The sequence below is a fragment of the Danio rerio genome, chromosome 13 (genome assembly GCF_052040795.2).
Source record: "Danio rerio strain M-AB ecotype USA chromosome 13, GRCz13ab, whole genome shotgun sequence".
NCBI lineage: Eukaryota > Metazoa > Chordata > Actinopteri > Cypriniformes > Danionidae > Danio > Danio rerio.
The window spans coordinates 52,808,171-52,825,950 of record NC_141033.1 but is presented as its reverse complement, the minus strand read 5'-3'; the positions used below and the strand labels follow the sequence as shown (position 1 = coordinate 52,825,950).

General features: G+C 40.0%; 1 protein-coding gene across 5 annotated transcripts in view; it reads left to right on the top strand.

Moving 5' to 3' along the window:
- lyst (lysosomal trafficking regulator) overlaps positions 1 to 17,780 on the top strand; it is a 197,837-nt gene that overhangs the window by 93,343 nt on the left and 86,714 nt on the right. For all 5 annotated transcript variants that reach the window (XM_087279768.1, XM_087279772.1, XM_087279769.1 and 2 more), the window contains 5 exons: positions 4,079 to 4,327; positions 9,985 to 10,158; positions 13,432 to 13,581; positions 13,659 to 13,796; positions 17,548 to 17,746. In XM_087279768.1, coding sequence (XP_087135894.1) covers positions 4,079 to 4,327; positions 9,985 to 10,158; positions 13,432 to 13,581; positions 13,659 to 13,796; positions 17,548 to 17,746 — 910 coding nt within the window. The remainder of the gene's footprint in view (positions 1 to 4,078; positions 4,328 to 9,984; positions 10,159 to 13,431; positions 13,582 to 13,658; positions 13,797 to 17,547; positions 17,747 to 17,780) is intronic.

Below are 17,780 nucleotides of genomic sequence, written 5' to 3'. Positions count from 1 at the left end.
CAGTGGCTTGTTTCTCTCTGGCACTGAAAAGCAGGCAATATTCATTGTCCATTATTTGCTGCTTGTTTAAGTGCGTCGTCTGTGCAGTTTTACCCACTGACATCTTAATTACCAGTGATTTTCTGCGCTCGCCTGCTGTTCCAGGTGTTTATATGCTAATGAGTTATATGCACAGTAATTACTGCTCACTGAAATTCACTAAAGCACAAACCTCATGCTTGAATTTGCTTCATCTCGTCTGTGACAATAATAATCCAGTACAAATATTTAACAAAACCAGTGAACAATGTATGAAGAGTTCAGATGCAGAAACCTCTATGTGCCGTCTGAGATTTCCATAGTAAATGAACATTTTTCTCAACCTCCTTTGTTTATGTTAAGATATTTCACTTTAAAGAACAGGAGAAGGACTTATTCTTTGTCATAAAAGTGATATTACTGAACATGCACACAGGCGCCTGATAAAAAAGCTCATTTTAGAGGAAAATTTTAGATGGCATTTAGAGATTTTTGCATCTAAATTCTTTATATCTAGCTGGATTTAACATCAACATCAATCCAGGGAATACTGACATTTTGAAACGTTTATATTTTTAAATGTTTTTGTTGTTGAGGATAATATTTGATTTATCATATCATACTATGACTTACATTTACCGGCCACTTTATTAGGTACACCTGTCCAACTGCTTGTTAACACAAACTTCTAATCAGCCAATCACATGGCAGCAACTCAATGCATTTAGGCATGTAGACATGGTCAAGACGATCTGCTGCAGTTCAAACTGAGCATCAGAATGGCGAAGAAAGGGGATTTAAGTGACTTTGAACGTGGCATGATTGTTTGTGCCAGACGGGCTGGTCTCAGTATTTCAGAAACTGCTGATCTACTGGGATTTTCACGCACAACCATCTCTATGGTTTACAGAGAATGGTCCGAAAAAGAGGAAATATCCAGTGCGCGACAGTTTTGTGGGCGCAAATGCCTTGTTTATACCAGAGGTAAGAGGAGAATGGTTCCAGCTGATAGAAAGGCAACAGTCACTCAAATAAGCACTCGTTACAACCGAGCTCTGCAGAAGAGCATCTCTGAACACACAACACGTCCAACCTTGAGGCGGATGGGCTACAGCAGCAGAAGACCACACCGGGTGCCGCTCCTGTCAGCTAAGAACAGGAAACTGAGGCTACAATTCACACAGACTCACCAAAACTGGACAATAGAAGATTGGAGAAACGTTGCCTGCTCTGATGAGTCTCCATTTCTGCTGCCACATTGGGATGCTCGGGTCAGGATTTGGTATCAGCAACATGAAAGCATGGATCCATCCTGCCTTGTATCAGCGTTTCAGGCTGGTGGTGGTGTAATGGTGCGGGGGAGATTTTCTTGCACACTTTGGGCTCATTAGTACCAATTGAGCATCGTGTCAACATCACAGCCTACCTGAGTATTGTTGCTGACCATGTCCATCCCTTTATGAGCACAGTGTCTCCATCTTCTGATGGCTACTTCCAGCATGATAACACACCATGTCATAAAGCGTGAATCATCTCAGACTGGTTTCTTGAACATGACAATGAGTTCACTGTACTCAAATGGCCTCCACAGTCACCAGAGCTCAATCCAATAGAGCAGCTTTGGGGTGTGGTGGAACGGGAGATTGGCATCATGGATGTGCAGCCGACAAATCTGCAGCAACTGTGTGATGCTATCATGACAATATGGAGCAAAATCTCTGAGGAATATTTCCAGTAGCTTGTTGAATCTCTGCCATGAAGGATTAAGGCAGTTCTGAAGGCAAAAGGGGGTCCAACCCGGTACTAGTAAGGTGTACCTAATAAAGTGGCCAGTGAGTGTATATAAGCCTATAATTTTTTTGTTTTATTTTGTTATCAGCCATTCTGTACACATTGAATTAAGTCAATGTTAAAGAATACTGTTATTTTCGTAGCTGATAACTATGTACGCTAAAAACATAATAAAGTTTGTCAAAAATAAAGTCCTGCTGTTAACTGCAGATCCTGGACTTGCTGATTCCGACACGCCAGTATTTGAGTGATTTATTAATGCGTACTATCTGACCATCTGAGATTATGCATGGGTATTAACGTTACGGTTAGGATTTTCCACAGTATTACAGAACACTGTGAGATTGACTGTTATCTGTTGTACACTTTTAACAACTGCTATAGGATTTGGATCCAGAAACTGTGATGCCTGATTTCAGACTTAGAAGCCCTGTGAAATTAAAAGAACGTTTTTCAGATGTTAGTATCAGTGTGTTTTAAGGACATCTTCAAGCTATATTTATATACAAGTTTATGTATATAGCACATTTCAAACAGTGGCAATTCACCGTGCTTTACATAAACAAGAATAAAAGAGACAAGTGTAAGAAAATAAAACCAAATAATAAAAATGATTTTAAAAAAACAGATAGAAACAGATTAAAATGTGTTACAGAGTATAAAAGAAAGAAAAAGAAGAGAAAAACATAATAGTGTGATCTGTTGGACGCAGCACAGTGCTCATTCAGTAAAGGCTCAGCTGTGTCAGATGTGTTTTCAGTCTTGATTTGAGTGTGTCTAATGTTGGTGCACATCTGATCATTTCTGGAAGCTGATTCCAGCAGCGGGGGGCGCTGTTAGTAGCTGAAGGCAGATTCACCCTGCTCTGACTGAACTCTTGGAGTTTCTAGTTTATTTGATCCTAAAGATCTGAGTGATCTGTTTTTATTCAGTGAGCAAATCTGTAATGTATTAGGCTCCTAGGCCATTCAGTGATTTATAGACCAGTAATAATACTTTAAAATCTATTCTGAATGTAACTGGGAGCCAGTGTAAAGACCTGAGGTAAGGTGTGATGTGCTCTAATTTTCTGGTTCTGGTCAGAATCCTGGCCGCAGCATTCTGGATGAGCTGTAACTGTCTGACTTTCTTTTTGGGAAGGCCAGTGAGGAGTCCATTACAGTAATCCACCCTGCTGCTGATAAAAGCATCAACAAGTTTCTCTAAATCCTCACTGGAAACAAAGCATCTGATTCCTGCAATGTTTTTGAGATGATAGTATGCTGATTTACTGACTGCTTTGAGATGACTACTGAAACTCAGATCTGACTCCAGAGTCACACCAAGATTCTTGACCTTATTTTTGTTGTTTGAACGTTAGTGCCGAGCTACGCATTCACCTTGAGAACCTCATCTCTGTTCCCAAACGCAATGACTTCAGTTTTCTCTTTGTTTAACTGAAGAAAGTTTTGGCACATCCAACTGTTAACCTCATAAATGCACTGGCAGAGGGTGTCAATGGGGCTACAGTCATTAGGCAGTAAAGCTAAGTAGATCTGAATGTCATTAGCATAGCTGTGATAGGAGGTTTGGTTCTTTCCCATTATTTGGCACCAAAACAAATTACAAGATATAAACCTGCTTTAAATATCTAAAGTTTGCGGTTTGTCACTTCTACCTACAGTAAATGGATCAACGATTTTATATTTTGATGTCGTCTCATACTTCAGTTTCTCATCAAATCTTCTGACCAATCAAATGCTCTCTAGTGTCTATAATGCCCCACCCCTTTTTCTTATTTGCTTTTCATTTGATGCGCTTGAGCTCATCTACTTTCATTGGCAGAGCTGCGATAAAACCAAATGCTGTTGGTTGATTTTTTAAAAGGGGAGGGGCTACTCTCTCACCCTCTCTTCATGTTTCAGTTGAGATTGCATCAAATTTCGAAATAAAAAACGACCTAATATTTTTATGAATGAAATCCTGATAGCTTGTCATTAAAATCGATGAGATCTTCATTGCAGAATTGCAAATATAAAACAATATAAATACTGCTAAATATCTCAGTGATGTCTTAGTAAGATGATTTAGTGATCCACACTGTACTTTCAAAATATGCAAATGCAAGCCACTGATGACTGAACAACACAAATAAAGGTGTGTGTGTGTGTGTGTGTGTGTGTGTGTGTGTGTGTGTGTGTGTGTGTGTGTGTGTGTGTGTGTGTGTGTGTGTGTGTGTGTGTGTGTGTGTGTGTGTGTTTGTTTGTTTGTTTGTTTGTTTGTTTTCCAGGAGAGCTTAGCAGTAGTGTACACCCCCAGCACGCCGTCTCTCTACACCATATATGAGCCGGTGATCCGTCTGAAGGGTCAGGCTAAATCAGCAGTGGTTTCCCAGCGGCCCTTCAGTGCCAAAGAGGTCCAGAGTTCCATCCTGGAGTCTCCGTTTCTCAGGACCATGATGCCCTGCCAGGCTTTCGGCCTCCACAGCGCACTGCACAAGATCGGCGGCACCGGCTCCGTTGTCTTCCTGTTTGCTCGGGTATGTGTTTGTTTGCATATTTGTGACTAGTACAGACTTGGAGACTTTGTGTGTTTGTGTGTTTTGTGTGTCACAGTACTCCTGTTTCAGTAGATTTGTATATATTATGAGCCGACCTTTTGTAATGTTTTTGAATGCAGATTTTCAAGAACTCTGAATAATCTGATTTGTTTACAGTAGTTTTTAGTGCAGGTACAGTGTGCAATGTAAAGGGGACGCTGACAAGGAAGAGCAGATCCAAATGCAGGTTTATTAAACAGAGATTGGTCAGGCAAGCAACGGTCAACACGGGGGCAAACAGATGTATTTGTATCTGTGTGTGTCTGTGCGTGTCTGTGCGTGCGTGCGTGCGTGTGTGTGTGTGCTGTCTCAGTCTTTAATCAGTCCATGAGCAGCTTCAGCTGTGCTGCGAGTGTTTGCAATCAGACAGGATTAGGAACCGATGTGTGTGTGCAGTGCATGACTGGGGCTTGTAGTCCATATAAAGGCGGATTTGTAGTTTTATGCTATCTGTGCATTTACCAGCGATCTGCCAGGATTAGATCGCTTTTGATTGTGACAGTGCATAAAGGAGCACATTATTGTTTTTATCCGTTTCTCAGCGAACATAGAGACTATAATTTGGCTCATTTAAACAAAAGAGTTTTATCAAACAGTTATATTCAGCAAAATACAAGTTTGAAAGATAACGCATTTAAATTTAAACAGATTATTGCAAAAAACTAAATTACAACTACATGTTTTTTTCCTCTTGATCCCCCACATATTTCATGTTTTTCTCAACATATTAATTTGGGTGCACTAATTTTTGGACAGTGATGTTCAGTTTTTTTAGTTCGACTAGGTGCAGTTTTGGTTTTGATACTGGCTAATCTAATGTATAGGCACGAATATGTTATTATAAATCATCCTGTAGAAAATATTAATTTAACAGAGATCTGTGAGGGGTGAAATCATTTATGCTAAGCACTCCATGGGTGCACTCACACTAGGTAAATTTTCCGTGAACTGTGCCGAAGTGTGCTTGCCCCCCTCCCCTCTCCCATGACGGCCTGCACTCACACTGTATTTTTTACCTTTGGAGCCGGAACACGCTTTCATCATTGATGATGCGACTGTTCAGTTTAACAGAAAAGTAGTGCTTTCACTCAACACTTAGAACATTGCATTAGTAACATGGTATTGTATTATTTTTAGTGGTTTGGAATGCAGCACCACGCAGTCGAACATTTTGACTTGCATAAGTGTTCAAAGTCCTTGTGCTGCAGGTATTAGGAGGTTTTCCTGAAGGTGCAGCTGACGTACAGGGAGGGGTTTGTGTCTTTAAAGGTTCACGAGTACTTTAAACCCTCGTAATTTTTTTGAGATGTTAGCAGATGTGTGTGTGTTGAGCATCAGTGAGGACAATGTTAGCACCTGTTAGCTTTAATTGTGGGAAAAACTGGATAAGGGCGAGGCAGTGGCCCAGTAGGTAGTGCTGTCGCCTCACAGCAAGAAGGTCGCTGGTTCGAACCTCGTTTCAGTTGGTGTTCCTGTGTGGAGTTTGCATGTTCTCCCTGCCTTCGCGTGGGTTTTCTCCGGGTGCTCCGGTTTCCCCCACAGTCCAAAGACATGCGGTACAGGTGAATTGGGTAGGCTAAATTGTTCGTAGTGTATGAGTGTTTGTGTGAATGTGTGTGTGGATGTTTCCCAGAGATGGGTTGCGGCTGGAAGGGCATCCGCTGCGTAAAAACTTGCTGGATAAGTTGGCGGTTCGTTCCGCTGTGGCGACCCTGAATTAATAGAGGGACTAAGCCGACAAGAAAATGAATTAATGAAAACTGGATAGTTTCGAGCGTTTGTCAGCTAATTTCTTCTTCCGCGTCTGAAATTATTTTTGGGGCGGATCAATATCGGCGACGTATTGCCGAACTGCAAGTGAAAAGATGATGTATCGGTTTCTCATTAATATTCATAGCAGAGTTTCCTTATCCTATGAGAAGAACCGGCTACTTAATTATTCATGACTGCGTGTGCTTTCCCAAGGCAAAGCAGACCTGCTAGTGCCAAGCTGTGAGATCCTACGTTGATGATTGGGTAAGAGCGCGTCCACAGACACAGTATTTAGCCGTTCATGAAGGGTCGTATGTGTTTGTTTCCATGATCCACGGGGATTGTTGCATATTTTTCCCTGTGATGCTCTCAGGGCCGATGTGCAGCAAGCATGTTTGACGGGAGAGCAGTACGAGAATTGGAGAATGGCGGACGCTGTCTTTTATCAGGAGTTCGTTCACATTTAGACACATCGCCGTGCTGCTGTGTTCGCCTGAATCCTCCAGATTACCAGCAGGGCTAACGGTTAAAATAGACAGGGCAAGAGACCTGCTGCACTGAGTTTGCATTCAGACCCGGGGATTATTTCTTTGCATTTTAACTTTGTAAACTATAAAATCAGGGATCTCCTCACGGTTTGTTTCATTTTGTGAGCCGACTGACAACAGTTGTTCACTCCCCTCCTTCTCCCCCGCTCTGCTGGCCACGCCTCCTCCTGCTCTTTGCTGGCGGAGCTCCACGCCCATTATCATGCATCTTTTGAAAACATTCTGAGGTAGACCTGAACCGAAAGTTGGGGGTGTCATGGCCCTTTAATAAACTATGTTAGTTTGTGTATATTGAAATGTAAGAATGATTAATAAATCCATATGTAACAGTCCCTCAAATGTGACTTCATGTCTTCAGTTCGCACTACAAGCCTACCATGCCAAACCCCAGTTGAACCACAGTCTAGGACAGTGTTTCTCAACCATGTTCCTGGGGGACCACAAGCTCTGCACATTTCCATGTTTCCTTTACCAAACACACCTGATTCAGATCATCAGCTCTTCAGCAGAGACTGAAAAACCTGTAATGGGTGTGACAAACTTCCAACTTCCAACTTCTTCCAACAAAGCACAGAGCATGGTTCGGACAGCGTAGTGTGAGTGCACCCTATGTTAGGCATGGGCTGGTAAATGATTCTGACGCTATGATGACATTAATAAAAATAGCAAAAGATAGCGATCACAGCTCTATAATATGTTCTTTTTTTTATGTCTTGGTAAAAACAACAACTTTTATTCCTATTGAACACAAAGAAATATTTTATTTTAGGAAGCATTGAATTTGTTTTGGAGCAGTAAACATGTCAGGCTAAATAATGAAAATAAATGATTGACCACGGCTGTCTTCAATAGTTTCAAAAACACAGATTTCTTTACTGCTTGTAAAGGCATCTTTGATATTCTTTTCTGTGGAAATAAAGTCAGCCACTGCAGTGTTCAGCTCTACAGCAGGCTTGCATGTTTATGTATAAGCGATGTTTGCTGCATCGTGCACTGACCAGCACCTTTTGATGTGGAAGCTCCTTTTCTGCTGGAGATACTGCTGCCCTAAAAAACATGTACTATACAGACAAACATACATATATTACAGGAACAATATGAATATGTATTCAGCATCACCTTCTTATTTCCAATACAGGTTTTTGGGGTATTTTTGCAGGCAGTGTAATGTGTCTTTTACTCATACATAATTGTATTTTTGGTCAGGATGTTCTTTTGTACAGCGTGTTCCTTCAGACATCTATTAACAGTAGCCTTGTGTTTTTCCTCATTCTTACAATTATATCAAGAACACTATTAAGAAGCACATTTTACTATTTTAAAACAAGTGTCCAGTTCACCAAGAGCACACTCAACTGCTTAAAACAAAAGAAAAAGTGAAAACATTACTGCTTAAAATAGGAGTTGTTTTGAACTTTCTGTTCTTACAAAATATGAAGCGGCATTATTAAGATATCACGTGCACACTTACTGGCCACTTTATTAGGTACACACTGTCCAACTGCTTGCTAACGCAATTTCTAATCAGCCAATCACATGACAGCAACTCAATGCATTTAGGCATGTAGACATGGTCAAGATGATCTGCTGCAGTTCAAACTGAGCATCATAATGGGGAAGGAAGGGGATTTAAGTAAATGTGGCATGGTTGTTGGTGCCAGACAAGTATTTCAGAAACTGCTGATCTACTGGGATTTTCATGCACAACCATCTCTAGGGTTTACAGAGAATGGTCTTACAAAGAGGAAATATCCAGTGAGCGGCAGTTCTGTGGGCGCAAATGCCTTGTTGATGCCAGAGGTAAGAGGAGAATGGCCAGACTGGTTCCAGCTGATAGAAAGGCAACAGTCACTCAAATAAGCACTCGTTACAACCGAGGTCTGCAGAAGAGCATCTCTGAACACACAACACGTCCAACCTTGAAGCGGATGGGCTACAGCAGCAGAAGACCACACCGGGTGCCGCTCCTGTCAGCTAAGAACAGGAAACTGAGGCTACAATTTACACAGACTCACCAAAACTGGACAATAGAAGATTGGAGAAACGTTGCCTGCTCTGATGAGTCTCCATTTCTGCTGCCACATTCGGATGCTCGGGTCAGAATTTGGCCTCAACAACATTAAAGCATGGATCCATCCTGCCTTGTATCAGCGGTTCAGGCTAGTGGTGGTGGTGTAATGGTGTGGGGGAGATTTACTTGGCACGCTTTGGGTCCATTAGTACCAATTGAGCATGGTGTCAACGCCACAGCCTACCTGAGTATTGTTGCTGACCATGTCCATCCCTTTATGACCACAGTATCTTCATCTTCTGATGATATGACATGAGTGACATGACAATGAGTTCACTATACTCAAATGGCCTCCACAGTCACCAGAGCTCAATCCAATAGAGCAGCTTTGGGGTGTGGCGGAACGGGAGATTGGCATCATGGATGTGCAGCCGACAAATCTGCAGCAACTGTGTGATGCTATCATGACAATATAGAGCAAAATCTCTGAGGAATATTTCCAGTAGCTTGTTGAATATCTGCCATGAAGGATTAAGGCAGTTCTGAAAGCAAAAGACGGTCCAGCCTGGAACTAGTAAAGTGTACCTAATAAAGTGGCCTGTGAGTGTACATATCTATATATTTGCCAGCACGCATCTTGCTGAAAAACAACACTTTACAATAAGGTTGCATTAGTTAATGTATTTACTAACACAACCAAATAATGAAGGATACATTAATTACAGTATTAAATGTTGTAAACGTTAGTTAATTAATATACAACTGTTCATTGTTAGTTCTTCTTAACTCACAGTGCATTAACTACTGTTAACAAGAATTAATTTGTATTTTAATGATGCATTAATACATAATGAGCTATGGTTAAATGCTGTACAAGTATTTGTCATTTTTAGTTGATGTTAGTAAGTGCATTAATGAAACACTATGTTTTTTCAGTAGGATATGTGTTGACCAAATAAACTGTGGAGCAGTTCTAATTAAAACACCAACAGATGCTCAGTCCTGGGGTCTGATCCCAGAATTCTGCCAATAAATAATTAATTATAGTATTTGATCCTGAAGGATTGAGTTAATTTAGGTTGTTCAGTTTGGAGCACGTCATGTTCTGTTGCAGCCTTTATTAATAAGCATCATAACAAAAGTGTTGTTTTCTGAGGCTTTCTCTGTTCTGTGTTTGAAAGTCGAGATGAAAACAGCACTTCCCTCTTCTAATGTGGTGTATTTGAGTGCATTTAGCATCAGGAGCAGCTGAATCATTGCGTTAATGCTGTCTGTCTCTCTCGTAGGCGGTGGAGTTGTGCGACTGTGAGAAAACCCAAGCTCTGGCGCTGCAGGTGCTTCTGTCTCTGGTTAAAAACAATCAGCATCGCACTCATGAGATGGAGTGTTATCACGGTTATTCCATGATTCACCAGGTGCTTATCAAACCCAAGTGCATTGTGGGATATCACATCCTGAAGGTGAGTTTTAGCATGTTAGATGTAGATTACATGCCAAATACAATTCTCTTAGTGATTATATAAAAGTGAGTACAGAGTGGGGAAATTGCTGTTTATTAAAAATTAAGCAGTTGTGAATATAGGCTTTATTTTGATGGCCTGTTTGTTGAATTTAAGTTACATTGCATCTACATGCTATACAATTATAGTGTGCATGTTATTTGATTATAAGCAATTGTAGGTCTTGTAATTAAAACGTAATGTACAGTTGAAGTCAAAATAATTAGTGGGATGTTCTGTAAAATGTTTATTTTTGTTTTTCAAATATTCCCAAATGATGTTTTATAGTATTTGCTATAATATTGTTTCTTCTGGAGAAAGTCTTATTTCTTTTTGTTTGGCTGGAATAGTTTATATTGTTTTAAATTTTCATTTATTTATTCATTTTCTTTTCGACTTAGTCCCTTTATTAATCTGGGGTCGCCACAGCGGAATGAATCGCCAACTTATCCAGCATATGTTTTACGCAGCGTATGCCCTTCCAGCTGCAACCCATCACTGGGAAACACCCATACATTCTCATTCACACACATACACTATAGACAATTTAGGAGAACATGCAAACTCCACACAGAAAAGACCAACTGACCCAGCCGAGGCAAGAGCGTTACCCACTACGCCACCACGTCGTCACTGTTTTTAATTTTTAATAACAATTTTAAGAACAATATTATTAGCCTCCTTTAGGATATTTATTCTGGGTCTGCAGAACAAACCACTGTTATACAAGGACTTGCCTAATTAAATTGACTTGTTTATTTAACATAATAACCGAGTTAAGCCTTTATGTCAATGCTAGTATCTAGAAAAATATCCAGTCAAATATTATGTACTGTGCTCATGGAAAAGATGGATGGTTAGCACTGTCGCCTCACAGCAAGAAGGTCGCTGGGCCAGTTGGCATTTCTGTGTGGAGCTTGCATGTTCTCCCCGTGACATAAGCTGAATAAGTTGGCAGTTCATTCTGCTGTGGCGACCCCTGATAAATAAAGTAAAGGGAAAATAAATAAAGGAAAAAATAAAGGAGTTATTAGAAATTAGTTGTTAAAGCTGTTATATTTTTTTAAAAATTGGAAAATTATTTAAAATTTAATACATTTTTATTTTATTTAAACATGTTAAATAATTATATATATATATATATATATATATATATATATATATATATATATATATATAATGTGTATATATACAGTATATATATATATAATGTGTATGTGTGTGTGTATATATATATATATATATATATATATATATATATATATATATATATATATATATAATATATCTATTATATATATATATTTATTTAAAAGAATAAAAAAAAGAATTCAGATTTAAAAAGCTGGGCTTATAATTCGACTTCAGCTGTTTATTAAAAATTATATTAAAACATATTTTGGATCAAAGAAAAGAATTTGATCAAAAAATTGAATTTGAAAATTTGAAGCATAAATACTGCAGCAGTAATTTCGTGGTAAACAGAATCCATTATATTTACAAATACCAAAAAAAAAGTTTATATTACATCTGTGCCAGTGTTATTTTAGTACCATACAAATGCAGTTCTATTAATAATTTTAATTATATATATATATATATATATATATATATATATATATATATATATATATATATATATATATATATATATATTTTTTTTTTTTTTTCCTGTAAAATAGCTTTTACCTGCAGGGTTTAACGCTACAGATTTTTTTCTACTGGTCCGATCGGGCAAGTGGTTTAGATTTTTACCTGCCCTGCCAAAATTTTAACTGGCCCCACCAAAAAAAAAAAAAAAAAGGGAAGTTAATTGCTATTTTTAAGCCACATATTTTAAATAATGTGTCAAAAATAAAAGCTATGAATCTAGAATTTCAATACTTAAAAAAAACTGTAATAAAAGTGTTATGCAAACAAAAAGAGCAGTATGGAAAATGTGGAGGTATTTTATTGTGGTTTGAAATTATTTAACAAAAGGTGGCTGACTTGTCAAACTGACGGCAAACTCGCTCACTTAATTTTTATTTTGTCGTGTTGTTCCCATGTAAATGTCTACTGCCAAGACGTTAGAAGATTTTCTTTTAGCCTTATAATTTGATATTGCTGCTATGTTGCTGTTTCTACGCTGTACTGGTTGTTACCAGATTACCAAAAAAAATAGCATGGTCAAATCCATCAGATAAGAGGAACCGGAAAGTAATATGTTGTTTACGACATTACAGAGAAGGTAGCGTGTAAAGACCTAAAAGCACAAACTTAAAATGCACGCAATTGACAAATAGTCACAGACAAGTTAAATGTTAGTGGCAAGGCAGCCCTGTCCCAATCGGGCCAGTAATGATGCGGTCTACTGTCCCAAGTGTCTCTCACGCTAGCCCTGGGCCACCGGGCAGTCCTTATTGTTGAGCCCTGACCTGTGTTTAGTTTTTTAGTACAGTGTTAAACTAAATGAAATCTATTGGAAACGAGCTGAACTTTTCTTTCTTAAAGAGGATTTATTCTGCCTCTTTTTACAAGATATAATCTCTGATGTCCCTAGAGTGTGCATTTGAAGTTTCAGCTCAAAATACCACAGATAATTTTGTCTAGCTCTCTGAAACTGACCCTTTTAGGCTTTGATCCCAATTGTGGTGTTTTGGTGACTGTCACTTTAAATTCAAATGAGATTGTGCTCTTTATAAAAGAGGGCGGGGCTACAAATGCCTCTGTGGCAGATTCAAAATTATAAAGGCAGACACAATCGTGTGTTTATGCTAATGAGGGAGAGATGGTCGCTAGTGGGCGGAGCTTTCCCCCTCTGATGACACGTACAAAGGGAGAATGTCAGTCAAAGTGTTTCTGCAGACTGTTTCTATCAAGTCTGATTATAATAAATACAATTAATTCATTTTACTATTCGAGGCTGGATATATTTGCTGTGTTTAAACCCTTTAAAAAAAAGTCATTTTTGCATAATAGGTGCCCTTTAATATATATTTAATTTCAACAAATGTTAATATTGTATTTGAAGGAACAACAATGCTTTTATTGAACTATAATAACCCTGCTACATTACGGTGCTTGCTGAATAGCACACCCTGCTGGTTTTCACCATTAAGGCAGACTGACAGATTATTTTATTCATCTTTCACTCTATTTTCCTCCAAACAATCTGTTAGAAATATGCACCCTGTCCCAACTGCACGCTGATTTTGAACAAATGTTTGTGCCTGTGTGCGTGTGCTGTGCTAGACGCTGTTAGACGGCTGCTGTAGCGGCTCCATCCTGACGATAGGAGAAGACGGACAGTTCCATCTGGATGCTGAATCCACTGTGGTGGTGCAAGATCTCAGACTGCTTTCTGAAATATTGCTGGACTGGAAGATATGGGCCAAAGCTCAGGTAAGCGTACGGTACATGTGCGTTGTGCTTTATATAGTGATCATCATAATGACTGTGCTGTGTGTGTGTTGTGATAGTGTGGTGTGTGGGAGACGCTGCTCACAGCATTAGAGATCCTCATCCGGGTTCGTCATCCTCAGCAGATGTTCAACATTCGACAGCTTCTGAAAGCTCAGGTGGTTCATCGCTTTCTGTTAGCCTGCCAGGTGCTTCAGGTGAGAACGTTACTTCACAGACTAACTCTTGAGGTTAATTACATCAGAAAGGATGCATCACATCAATCAACCCATGGAGAAGTATTATGAAAAAACAACCAATTCAGAATGCTGTTAAACATATTTAACACTGGAACTACCAGAATTCTGATCGTTCTCATATAAGACGTCTTATTGACTCCCAATATTTACATTCAAAGCTTCTATAGACCATTTTGAGGGATGTAGACAACGTATTTCCTTTTTTACATGTTTAATTTGTATAGCTTACGAGAATCCACATATTGATAAATTATGTTATGACAGCTGTTTGAACATTAAGTTCTGACTGAGGCCCTGTTTACACTAATGCGCTTTCGTTTTAAAACGCATAAGTTTTGCTACGGTTACACCAGGGGTCTCAAACTCAATTTACCTGGGGGCCGCAGGAGGCAAAGTCTGGGTGAGGCTGGGCCGCATAAGGGATTTCACAAAAAAAAGTCCTCAAATGTCATTATTAACAGTTTTAATTATTTCTTCTGAACATGAAGTGTCCTGAACATCAATAGAACATTGAGTGAAGATTATGAACAGTTCTTCTGAACATGGCATCTTTTGCCTACTCCTTGCTGCCAGAGACTTGACAGCGCTTCTTCTCACAAATCTGAACCACATTTGGCTTTAGAGCGGAAGCAGTTGAGACCCTCAGTATGGCTTGAAGATGATCATCATTAAGTCTAGACCTGTACTTTGACTTATTGAAGTCCTAGGGAAAAAAGTGGGGGAACTCACTCAAAACTTCCATTCCCTCACCTAAAAAAAAGGCGTATATATGTATAAATAAAACACCCCCACCCCACTCCAGTCACATCAGTCTGTACCAGTCTGTATCTACCTATAATATCAACACAATCTCACGGCAATTCGTAACTTTTTCATTTAGTGGCTAATTCGTATGAATTCGTACGATCTAATTCGTACAATTTAGTATGATTTGCTTATCCCCCAATGACGGTTGGGGTTAGGGGTGGTGTCTGGTGCCACGCCTCCTTTTAAAAATTGTACCATTTTGTACGACTGAATTCGTACGAATTCGTACGAATTAGCCACTAAACTGGCAAAACGTAAAATACTTACGTTTTCTCGTGAGATCAGGCTGATAATATATATAAGATGCATGCGCACATAGGGCTCAACCTGTGCAGTGCACATGCCCTTTTTAGTCTTGCATAGAAAGTGCCCTTCCAAAATGATCAAAAGTGCCCCCGCGATGCGACACACCCTCGGTCCCGCCCTTCAGTAGGCGCGCGATAACACCGCTCTTGAGTACGCGCGCGACAACACAGCTGATCAGAACGCGCGCGACAACGCACATTGAGTGACAAGCGCGCTGTGTACGGATAGAATCAGCGGAGCGGGGAGCGCTCTCTCTCCCCGCTCCGCTGATTCTGTCAGTGTACAGCGGTCGGCGCGGGCCACAAAATATTGCACTGAGGGCCGCAAATGGCCCGCGGGCCGCGAGTTTGAGACCCCTGGGTTACACCATCGTCCACACTATGTCGGAGTTCTCGAGCTCCGAAAACAGAGCATTTTGAAAATGCTGGAGAGGCCGTTTTCATTCTGAAACGCTGCTGCTCCGTTTCAGTGTGGATGAGGGAAACGGAGACATCTGAAAACGGAGGCGGGGCTGCTGAGATTCGCTACCTGATTGGGGCTTTTGTGTCATTGCGTATCCTCCTCTTATTCGTCAAGTCCCTATCAGATGGCTCTAACACATGGCTTTAACGCTACCGGAAGACAGTACTGTAAACAACAACATGGACACAGAAATGGGAGCGTTGTTTGCACTATTGTCTGTTTTAGGCGCCATTGTGCAGTTATTAATTTGGTATGTTTAGTAACAACTCGACCTCCTCGTCTGTCCACAAAAATACCTCTCTTGCTTTCTTTGCCATCGCGTTTAATGTTCAACCGGCGTTTGTTGACTAACAATAACCAAATGGTGAGCGAGACGCATGCTTTCTGTTTATTCTAGAACGCGCATGCCCAGAGTGCGCGAATGGTCACGTGATATAAGTTTTTGGTAGCGTAGTGTGGACGGAGATATGTTCAGATACGCTAGGTGAAACGCTAGTGTGGACGCCGATCGTTTTTACTAACGATCTAAAACGCACTAGTGTAAACGGGGCCTGAATCGCCTTGTTACAGTTATGAAATAGTTTGATAACAAGCAGGAAATGTTCATGGGCCAATGACATGACCACATTGAAATGGTCTATAGAGATATTAAAGGGCCATGAAACCCCCTTGTTTCAGCAGGGTGTTTTCACACCTCTACTTTGAAAAAAATCAGGAAAGTGGGCGTGTCCAGCTCTGTTTAGGAGAGAGTGTCGTAGGAGCAAAAGAGGGATGATATGGGAGTGTCGATTTAGGCACATGCTGATTTTCAGAGTCAAAACACACACACACAGGGGAGAAAGTGACTGTGTTTACATGGACATCAGTTATCAAATTATTTGCCTAATTATTAAATGGTGGACTTTAACTGCAGTTTGGCTCTTTCATTCAGGAATTTCATTTATGCCCCTCATGACAAACGAGATATTTGATTCGAGGAACTGCTCTAAGCGTGTATTTTTCATGCAATGTTTGTTACCACATGGCGAATGAGAGAAAAAAACTTCAGCATTTCCCGGAAACATTTACCTGCACACGGCAGGTAGCGTCAGAAAGTAGCGGTGAAAATCCTACTCAACAGTAAGTTTGGTTCTGGTGCTAACATGTTTACACTCGGTGTAATAGTTGAATAAACATCTGAATAAACAAAGAGCACTGGTCGCTCAGTTACCAAATCTGTAGAGACAGAACAATGGACAGCAACTAGAGCCACGTCTTTATTAAGAGAAGACGAGCAGCAAATCCGGATCTCACCATTTCCAGATGAGAAAAGCTCTCGGGTAAACAATGTTCCTTAGACACGGATTGTTGTCGATCGTCGCGTGCACTGTAATCCACACATGAGTCCAGCTGAGCTCTCACAGAGAGAAAATGAAAACAAAACCTTCACCTCAGCAAATTATTAAAGCAACACTGCGCGCTTGTTTTGCCAACACAACGTGGCGTCGCTCTGCCGTCTGAACACTGTAGCATTAATGAATATTAATGAAGTTGCAAAATAGAACGCGCTGATTGGTTTGAACTAAGTCCTACTAATGCATTAATGCAGCACACTTGGAGACGTAATACGGTACTATCAGGTAAAGATGTCCAGTCTACACGCTGGAAACCACGATCTCTTGGCCGTGACGCAGCTTCAAAAAATCGTTTCAAACAGGAAGTACGAATTCTGAATTCCTTACCCAATGGGGTAAGCAAAATCACTTCAATTCAATTGTCTTGTATTTGCATTTAAATAAGAATAAATGGCTTCCCCCATTTGCAGATTATTTTGCTCGTTTTAAGTAAAACATCACTAAATTTTAACATTATTTCTGAAAACAAAACAATGTTTTTTACTTGTTTAGAAAATGCTTCTTTATTTAACAATTTTATTCGGACTAGAAGCAAGACACCAACTTTTTTGCAGTGTAAGTGCTAATAAACAGTTAATATCTTAATAACAGGCAGGTAATAAAGCCTGTGAATTGTTACTTCAACTAAGGTTTTACCCACAGCTGAAAACAAAAGAAAACAGAAAGATTGCACTTAATGCAGGGAAGAAGAGTTCAGCATGTGTGTGGTTTTCTAAACTTGTCTTTATTTATTCTGATAGGAGCATCGGGACGAGTACCTGACCTCCATCCCACAGGAGGTCTGCCTCTCCTTCGTCAAAATCATCCAGGAGGTTTTGGGGTCTCCTCCAGATATGGACCTGCTGCGGCTGGTTTATAATTTCCTGCTAGCCGTTCACCCCCCGACCAACACTTACGTGTGCCACACGCCGACCAGCTTTTACTTCTCTCTGCACATCGGTGAGCAAACATGTTCAAAACTAATCTCTGAGCA